The 10,546-nt window shown below is 36.5% G+C and overlaps 1 protein-coding gene across 1 annotated transcript in view; it reads left to right on the top strand.

Moving 5' to 3' along the window:
• The first annotated feature begins 663 nt into the window (after positions 1 to 663).
• ARHGEF3 (Rho guanine nucleotide exchange factor 3) overlaps positions 664 to 10,546 on the top strand; it is a 43,783-nt gene continuing 33,900 nt past the window's right edge. The window contains exon 1 of the mRNA XM_015825847.1: positions 664 to 916. Coding sequence (XP_015681333.1) covers positions 821 to 916 — 96 coding nt within the window. The 5' untranslated portion in view covers positions 664 to 820. The remainder of the gene's footprint in view (positions 917 to 10,546) is intronic.

Below are 10,546 nucleotides of genomic sequence, written 5' to 3'. Positions count from 1 at the left end.
ATAAGTACAATTCAGAAAGTAATATTGAAGGAGCTTAATTGTAAAGACATTTAATTTCTTTAAGTGCATATATATCCATAATTAACACTACTCACATAAATACAGTTTGTGTCTGTATGTTTGAATGAGTGTGTGCACGTGTCTATGTATGTAAACATTTTATATGCCGTTTTCAGAATCTGTTTTCATAAGACAACTTATGATTGAGGAGAGTGTACCATTTTAGAATATGTGGGTAGGGATGGAGGAGGAATTGTATATATGAAAGATGTTTTATAAAAATGTAGAACTAAGCATACAGAATTCCACCTTTGTGTGTGTGTGTGTGTGTGTGTGTGTGTATGCTAATATTCCTGGATATTACACTTTAAATGTAAATGTTCATTATTCACATAGTATTTTTAAACAGCTGAGGGCTATGAGCAGTGTGTGTTGTTTTTCCTTGCTTTCTGAATATATAGGTATATGGTTTTAGTGCAGTTTTTTCACTGACTTCTGAATATGCTTTGAGTAATTTGCTGTATATTGCTGATGTAAACTGATATATGTCACCCATTCTCCTCCCATCCAGTGTCAGTGGGTGGGTCTCAGGAATAAGCCATATTCTGTTACACTTTCTTGACATACTCAAGAGCTGTTCTGCTTCCTGTTTCTGTGGGATACAAGAGTTGTCTTGAATAATGCAGCAGCAGGAGGAGGTTCAAACGTCAAGCTGCTAAACGCCTCAGAGGCTGTAAAGAGAAGACTTGGCTTTCCTTTCAGTATTCGGTAGACTGCAGAATCAGCAGTGATCTCTGAAACTGCTCCTACTTCAGCCACCATGGTGGCAAAGGATTATCCCTTTTATTTTACAGCCAAGAGAGCAAATTGTGGCTTGGAAGTACAAACAGCAAGCATCTCAGCACGAGAGCTAGAGGTATGTTTTTTAAACATTTGAAATATTTAAATTTCAAATAGTAGTTTTCGAATCAAAAGAATCTACATTAGCTGGGGAAAACAATGACTCAGAACCTCAGAGATGGATATTGCTCTCATATTTTGCACTGACAGTGCTTATACAAGTGAAACAATGCACTGATACGCACTCATAACACAGTTAGAATATACTTTCTTAAAACAGGATTAAGTGCTGCAGTAAATGGTTGAGATTATTAATGTGTGTTTAATTGTCTAATATTAGTGGTTTTGATTTGGTGAAATGCATAGTGATTTGATTGGGAAAATGCACAATGGTATTTTTCATAGACAGAAAAAGCAAATATTGTTATAAATCATTACTATATACTTAAAATTCTTAAGGATGTTAATATTGACTTTTTAAGCAAGCTGTTATAATCTGGCAGCCCTACTAGCAAACAAGAAGGATGAAGGAAGGAATGATAAAGTTGAATACGTAGTGCTGAATGTATGTAATTCTGTGATAATTTCCTATGCAAGTAGTTTTCTGCAACTTTTTAACATTATTTATCTTAACTTGATGCATCTCATAACTTTTTGACAATTAGTAATTTATTTTAAATATCAGCTTTATATTTTACCATTATGTCTTATAAAATATAATACTTTGCAAAGTGCTTTGCATTTTCTTATATTTTAATAAGCACAATATTACATTGTTGTACTGTCTTTGATGCATAGTTGAATGGAATATAAGCTTCCAGAATTGACTTCTTTGAATTAGTTAAAAATAGTTTTTAACATGTATGCTTTAAAGGAGCTGTAATTGTTCCATATGTACCTGTAAAAAAAATCTAATTCTTGCAAGAATAATAATTTTGACCCTTGGGGTTCAAAGTTACATTTTGTACATTTAGATGATGAGTCCTGCAGATGTGATTTTTGTATTTCAGTATTTAGATCAGCAATATATAATGGAAAAGTGCCTTGCTATTCTAAATGTAGTGATGTCTTCTCTTAAAGATTTTTTAAAAATAATAAATGCATAGATAAAACCCCTTTTTGAAAATGTAAAAAAGGTATGGTATCCACATAGTTTACAAATCTCCATTTTGTAGTCTAAAATAAGAACACGCTTCCTGTATTTCACAGGCAGTTGTTTCAGTTCATTCTTTGTGCAGGTGAGCCAGGAAATGGTTAATTATAGCTTTCCATTATGCTCTAAGTGGGAAACTATTTTTTATGGTTTCCAAACAAACAAGAAAATGGAACCATGATTTGAAGTTGGAGGCTATTAATACATTCCCTGTTGGAACATAAAGCAAATGTTGGTCTACAAAAACTTCACAGTTTATTCATTGCAAAAAGGAAAGAGCAAAGTGATTGCATGCAAGAATATGAATAATGCACATTTGGATTTAATTGTGATTATCCACATTTGATCAAAATCATCTGTGATATTATAAGATATATTAGTATCAGTTTATTTATTGATTTGATTTTGATTTTTAACTCGCCTTTATTACTTTTTAAGTAACTCAAGGCAGCAGACATACCTAATACTCCTTCCTCCTCCCATTTTCCCCACAACAACAGCCCTGTGGAGTTGGGCTGAGAGAAGAAGATTGGCCTAAAATCAGTCACCCAGTTAGATTTCATGGGTAAGGTGGGACTAGAACTCACAGTCTCCTGGTTTCTCCTGGTTACTTTCTTTCCCTCTGTAACTATTGGAACACATTAAGTTGTTTTAAAAATTTGTAGATTATTAAAGAAAGCAGCTAAATGTCTGAAAATATCACTCTCTCATTTGCCATGAGTATTTGAAACTGATTGAGATTATATATATATACTGTAGCTGAAAAATGTTAGTGAAGTAAAGAATATATTACAGGTTCTGTGAATTCATGTACATTTATTCTTAAATGATATTTTTGATTTTATTATGAGAGTACTGTAGATCTTACATTCTCCATACAAATTGGTACTTTGGAGAAATCGTGCAAATATCAATATATGAAAATTATCATTACAATATTGAAAAATATTGTAAAGTACAGTGTATAACATACCATAATTAGGCACATGTTCAAATTTGTAGGAACAAATTTGCCCATTCCTAGGAGTGAGGCTTACCAGCAAAACTAATGGATATAAGCTTGCATAAAAATTTTGGATTGTGTAGTTAAATAATTCAAGAATGGTTTCAGTTGCAGATACACCTGAAATGGAGGGGAAATGGGGTAAATAAATAAATGTGACCCCATGAGAACATCCAAAGAAAGCAATATCTTATTATAATTTTATTTTATTTTTGAGTTCCAGAGAGAGCTACTTCATTTTGTAAAAATTTAAAAAACAATAACAAACAGTAGTGTTAAAAGCTGTACAAGCCAAGAATTGCTTAAGAAATCAGTCTGTGACAGCTCAGCTTGTAAGTAAATTACCCTTTTCTGCTGAGCTTGCTAAGTCATCTAATTTTTGTTGGGTTGAGAGATGCATAGTTGAAGATGTAGTTCTCCTAGTCTGCTTTACAGTTTAGATTAATGGTTCCATCCAACTTCTATAATATTGTAGAGTTTAGAAAAGAATACTGAGGTCCAGTTCAAGACACTTTTCTAAACTTTTAGGATGATTTGGTAAGGAAAGGTAGTTTTGATTGTCCATTTAATTGCACAGCTTTTCTCTTTATTTTGATATCTAAGATTTTTGTTGTTAGTTAATGTTGGAAATTCTGGTTACAATGATACTTTTACAAACATCAGTTATAGAAATTACATCTCAAAATGAAGTGGACAGATGTACAGTTGTGAACTGCTTCCATTGTCTTTATTAGTATATGTACTAATTTAGTCAGTAGATTTCATTAAAATGGGCACAAAGCTTTTTCATAAAATACAAGATTCTGTATGTTATTACTAAACTAAATACAGGGAAAGTTAATAATATATATATAATTTCACATTTTTTAAGTTTTATGAATCCATCTAAAATCAAGAATTTTGAACTGTAATGTAATGGGATAAAGACTGAAAAAGAAGAACCATTTTATACACTGTAACCTAATTTCATAATGATAGTAAGTTTCAACTCTGTGAGTTCATACTTAGGGAGTGTCAATTGTGGACATCAAAGGAGACTGAATGCTACTTAAAGCAATGAATTTGTATGTTTTTCATCTTGCCACCATCCTGTTTTTAAATAAGAACTGGGATGCAAATACAGATAAATAAAGGTTCTAAATGACCTATATATTAATACTTTTTGCATTTAAGCAAGTATAGTAAACCTGCTTAACTTTTGATGGGAAATCTCCAAGGAATTCCAGAACCAGTCACAAAAGGTGGGGAAAAAATCCTACAATATAAAATAGAAAAACACTTCCATATTGCTGCTAAAAAAATAACATGGACATATCCATGAAATCAGAAGGAACTGAATTTAACCTGAAACAGACATTATTTCTTTTTACCGCAATAACATCAAAATCAGTAATTGGATCATTGTTAAGAGATTTGTTAATCAGCCATTAAGGGGTTTTTAAAAACAAAAATAATAATTGTGGACTTTATATAAAACTTTGTTGATGTTGATGATGCAAAACTATCTGCAAGACCTTCACAGCATCACAATTTGTAATTGTGTAATTATAAGGTTGTAATTTGAACAATTCCAACCACCAAGCTAGAAAAAACAGGCTTGGTTGAGCAAAGACCAAAACATTGTGAAAATTTAGCAGTGCACTCTAGTGATAGATTGGTATATTGGAGAAATGTTTAATTTTTGTGTAGATCTGTGTAATGGTGCACATGCATGTATGTGCAGATCTGAAAAATGTTGGCTTGAGCTCAGCTCACACAAATGGCAATAATTTTGTCCTTGAATAGGTTACTTCAATAAGAAGAATCCCCTTTGCTCAAAATAATTGTCACTGATGCATTAAGAATTCATGTCTTTATTATAGTATGTCAATCGAAGTTAAAGAACTAACAAGGGAGAGGGGAAAAAGAAATTTAAGAAGAGAAGGTTAATTCAGCTGAAATCCTAACTCTAAAAGAAATTCATGTTCAAATAGGGATCTTGCTTTCCCAAGTTCACCCTGGTTTTAGCCACAGCTGGGGAAGAGCTCAAACAGGAAAACAAAAGCAAAAGGCCAAAACAGAAATGGACCTGCCCCTTTCAGTTTTTAAAAGCCTACCTGAGAGATTTTAGCTCCTGTTTCTAAATGGCCTTTCAATCTTCATTTTTGTAAGCTTTTGTGTTTCTCTATCCATTTGTTTCCATTACCAGGCCATGTTTTCCTATAACCCTTTCTATTTCTCAATCTTGTAGAATAGGATTTCCCTCCATTTTCTGGCTGCCTGTTATTAAACAACTCATCTGTCTCATAAATTAACAATGTGTATGGTTTTCTAAAGCAGGGCTTTTCAACCTTTTCACCCATTGTACCACTTTTAGGATATGGCAATATCCGAGTACCATCAGTCGCCTAGCAAGGTGTCAAAAACTTGATGACCAAAAAAAAAAAAAAAAAAAGGAAAAAAGTGATAAAGTACAGGTAGTCCTCGACTTACAACAGTTCGCTTAATGACTGTTCGAAGTTATAATGGCACTGAAAAAAGTGCCCCCCAAGCCACAGCCGAGCAAGACACCTGCCTGCCCACCTGGCCGCGCTCTTCCTCCTGTCCGAGGTTTTCATTGTTGTGAGCATTTCTTTTGAGGATTGGCAGCGGAGGTGGGGTGGGGGGTGTTTGGTTTTTATTCCACCTGTCTGCTGGGTGGTTGCAGCAGGTTTTGGTTACTTCATATGACCCTGGGACACTGTGACTGTCATAAATATGAATCAGTTGCCAAGCATCTGAATATAAATCACAAGACCCTGGAGATGCTGCAACATTCCAGCTGATCGGTGCTTCTTCTGGGCTCAGCAGAAGCGCCAGGATCAGCGCCGAGCTCCAGCTGGAGCCTGGTGCTGATCCTGGTGCTTCCACTGAGCCCTGACAGCCCCGATCAGCTGGAAAGCGGCACTGATCCTGGTGCTTCCACTGAGTCCTGACAGCCCTGCAGCTCCAGCCATCTCTCGCTCAGGCTTCTGCGGTGCTGCCACCAGTTCAGCTCATTCCCCTCCCCCACTACCCCACTTTTCTAGGATGGTCGCGTACCACCTGCCAGGTGCCAATGTACCACAGGTGGCACCCGTACCACTGGTTGAAAAGCCCTGTTCTAAAGGTCCTTCTTACATGATAGTGCTGTTTTCATTCTCCCGTCTCTCTTAAATCTGATTGTAGATGGTATTCTGCTGACCTTGAAATGCCAAGTCAGGAAACTATGAGCCCATCAATATTCTCTTTCCAGCTGACTAATAGGAGAGTACAAATATATATATATATTATTCAGTAATTTATCTAAGCAATAAGAAATCTTGGAGCAAAAAAAAAGATACCACTCTATGCACACACATACATGCCCTCAGGGGAGGGGGAGCTAAATAGAATGCATGCACACATTCATGTTTCTAGTAGGTAATCTCCATGCTTATCTACTTTTAAAAAAACTTTTTACAATCAGCTTGAATAATTGTTGCAAAGGAATAGCTGCAGAAATGCCAGGACTCCATTCCATTGTTGCACTGAAAAGTTTCTAGGAGGTGGAAGGTTCTTGCTAAGTAAAATAATAGCATGGTGGCAGTTTTGCAATTAGATTCTGTTCCCAACAGCTAAAATTGTACTTTGCAAGGCACTTTACAAGGTATAGATCTTTACCTTCTCCAACCAAAAGCAAGGAAGGAAAAGAAATGGCTAGCCCAGGGGTCCTCAACCTTGGCAACTTTAAGACTTGTGGACTTCAACTCCCAGAATTCTCAGAGTTGAAGTCCACAAGTCTTAAAGTTGCCAAGGTTGAGGACCCCTGGGCTAGACTCTTCCTTCTTTGACTATCCACCTGAAAGTAGTTAAACAAAAGAGCAGCCTGGTCTATAGCAGGCTAGCTGGCTTTATGCCAGAAACAATGGGAAGCAGACAAGGCTGTTGTCAAGATCATCCCCATTTCCTTTGCTGGGGTTACCGTGCTGTCTGGAACAATTCCAAGAACCTGAAAGCAGCCAAAGCAGAACTGACAGTCTTGGCTGTGGTCTAAGGTGGATTCTGCAGGATGATGTGCTTCTGAAAGGTTGCCATGAGGGGAATCTGTCAGGCTGCCTTTTTCTTTTAAGGACTTATGAACACATCAGCTGAATCCCAGGAGCCGGGGAGGTGGGCTGAGGCAAGAGTTACAGGAAAACAGATCGCCCAGAAGCTCTGCAGTATTTCAGTGAGGCAAATGGAAAAACTATCTCCCCCACCCCCACCCCATCCGCCCAGGGTTTGGGTTAGACCACACCTGAGCCAAAAATAAATCAGCTCATCTGCCCAACATATGTACTGTACTGTGCTTGAGATTGCACACCCCCAGATCTGATTCTGGAGGAGCATAACGCCTCCCTGTGGCAGCAATGTGAGTTCTAAGCATAAGGCAGACTGGAATATATTGTTCCAATTAGGCCACTTGGGAGACATAGAGGGGTCTCAGATGCAAACTGGTGGGGTGTGGGTTGGATAGAAAGAAATAGGTTCTGAGGAAGATCCTGAAAGGGAGACAGTTGAGAGGTTGGTTGGTGAAGGATTAGCATGAGAAACATTTTGAAGTTAATGAATCGGTGTGAAATATCAGATTTGTCTAGAAGCAGTCTGCATCTCTAAGACTTAGAGGTAATTAGTACAGTATGTAGCAGATTCAGATTAGGGTTTCAATTAGGAGTCTGCCACTTTTTTTTTTACTGAAGTAAATCTTGTTTAAATTACACCGTAATTTGATGTTACTCTGCTTTTTTTCTAAAAAAAAAAAAAAAAGATGCCGGAACTCACATATGTTATACAACCCGCCTTGCCTACCCTACAAGGTTCCATCCAAAAAAGGTGCCGGAACTCCATTCTGGGCGTTCTATGAGAAAAAAAAGCCCTGATCTTACTTAATATTTAAATAAGGCCTGGAGGAACGTTGTCCATGGGGTCGTGATGGGTCGGACATGACTTCGCAACTAACAACAACAAATATTTAAATATTTCATTGGAAAGTACTATAAGTTATAGCAAACAGATCAATCATGTTTTCTGAGAAACAAGGGTCAGAGGTCCTGTTCAAAGAATTTTCTTCTCTAAAGGCCATTTAATATGTGGCATAACAAACTTGTGTCAGTAGATTTGTTTACTACTCTACAGTCTGAAAATATTTTACTTTCAGACTGTAGAGTAGTAAACAAATCTATTGTCACAAGGTTGGTTGGTTAGTTAGCCAGCTTTGTTTGTTTAACGTTGTCATTTTAAAGAGCCATTTTTAAGAGGGAAAGAAGGCAAAAAAACCCAGGAAACTGTAACATCCTCCAAAATGAATGTTCAAAGCTGTTTCTCCTGTAAAGAACTTTGACAATTCAACTACATTTTGCCTCAAATAGCAACCTTTATTCTGAAGAAATCTGAGCGGGACACAATAGCAGATGAAAAAACACTCTTTCTGCCACCTGTTCTTCTGAAGGTTAATTTGTAGTTTTTCAAAACCTGAAATTAAAGTCATTATCTACAGGAAAGGCATCGCTTTTCACAAAATTGATTTTGCTGCAATAGATGAATTGGTATGACCTCTATTATCCCAGATAACAAGATGATGTGCCATGTCTGCCTCTGCAGATCAGTTTTAGAATCTTTGGGTTTTCTGCTTGTGTCCTGCATATAAACAAGTTGGAAATGCCCAGTTTAAGAAATCCTGCTCCACATTTCAACCCTGTCCTCTGCTTTGGTTACAATGACAGATTGGAATTTCATCCATACTAAGGTTAACACAGCCCTGGTTGGTGGATTCCCTTCTAAAAAATTTTTTTTAATCTTTTTTAAGGACTAATGGAATAAAAGTATGTTATAGTTCTCCCCGAAACTAGAAAGGGAATAATTGTTAGAATATTTGTTAATTTCACCCAGAAAGAAATAAAAGGTCAGCATTTCCACCACTGCTACCTGTTTAACGCCTTTTTTCCTCCACTACAGTTTTAGAGTTATATATCCCAATGTTACAGTTTTATATCTGGTTATTTGGCCTACAAGGGAAAACTTGGTGGAACTTTTAAAAAAGTTTAAAAAAGTGTCAGACAGTTGAGCAGTTTTGTAAGAAATGGCATAGGAGGCAGAGACAGAACTAGTAGGCAAGGCATGCTCACCAGCTAGCTGGAAAGATAGTAAAACATAAAATTAAGTATTGGTTATATATGTGAACTATGAAATGAGATTAGAATATCTATTTTTGGGAAATCACTAGATCCAGGCCTTTTTTCAAAATGTGAAATATACTTCTTAGGATGCAAAATGAAATTCAACAAAAATGTGACTATATACCTATCTGCCCCTTAAAGAATGTTTTAAAAAAGGGATATTATTTTTTATGATGGCCTTGTAAGAAGTTATACTCTTGTGGGGAGTTAAAAATAACCCATATGGTAATATAATCTTGAGAAGAAATAGAGTTAAAGATCCCAATGTGATGTTGAACTACATCCCTAGAACACGATGTTTGCCATCTCATGAAGAGCAGCATTGATAGAATGTTTCAGTGTTTCTCAAACTTGACCACTTTAAGCCATGTGGACTTCAACTCGCAGAATTCTCCAGCCAGCATGCTGAATTCTGGGAGTTGAAGTCCACATGCTCAAGTCTGAAAAATAGTATAACAGAATAACAGAATTGGAAGGGACCTTAGAGGTCTTCTAGTTCAACCCTCTGCTCAAGCTGGAGACCCTATACCATTTCAGATAAAGGGCTGTCTTCTTTAAAACCTCCAGTGTTGTAGCACCCACAATTCAGGAGACAAGTTGTTCCACTTGTTAATTGTTCTAACTGACAGGAACTTTCTCCTTAGTTCTAGGTTGCTTCTCTCCTTGATTAGTTTCCATCCGTTGCTTCTTGTCCTGCCTTCAGGTGCTTTGGAGAATACCTTGACTCCCTCTTGTTTGTGGCAACCCCTGAGATATTGGAACACTGCTATCATGTCCCCCCTCGTCCTTCTCTTCATTAAACTAGACATACCCAATTCCAGCAACCGTTCCTTATATGTTTTAGCCTTCAGTCCCCTAATCATCTTTGTTGCTCTTCTCTGTACTCTTTCCAGAGTCTCAACATTTTTTTTTTAAATTGTGGCGACCAAAACTGGATGCAGTATTCCAAGTGTGGCCTTACTAAGGCATTGTAAAGTGGTATTAATACTTCACGTGATCTTGATTCTATCCCTCTGTTAATGCAGCCTAGGACTGTCACTATCAAATTTGGGGCATGGGCAATGGTGTCTTGTACTATTTTTTTTTTCCCAATTTTTTTTTTATTATTTTCCATCATAACAAGGCAATCAAAAGCATAATAAACTCAATAACAAGTAAATACCCCCCATCCCCCCCCCAGACTTCCCAAACCTAATCCCAGGATAATATTCATATATAAGTAAACAAATACTAATATCCCTAGCTCCACAAAGTATCTTAAACTACAAAAAGGGATAGAAAGAATAAACAAGATAAAAAAAAAAATCTAAAAACCTAAGTTATATTCTACCACTCTATGCTTCCTTTGAATATAAA

Source organism: Protobothrops mucrosquamatus, unplaced genomic scaffold, assembly GCF_001527695.2.
Source record: "Protobothrops mucrosquamatus isolate PMUCROS unplaced genomic scaffold, P.Mucros_1.0 scaffold2836, whole genome shotgun sequence".
Classification (NCBI taxonomy): Eukaryota; Metazoa; Chordata; class Lepidosauria; order Squamata; family Viperidae; genus Protobothrops; species Protobothrops mucrosquamatus.
Note: the sequence above shows the minus strand (reverse complement) of the source record. Positions and strands in the feature narration are given on the sequence as shown.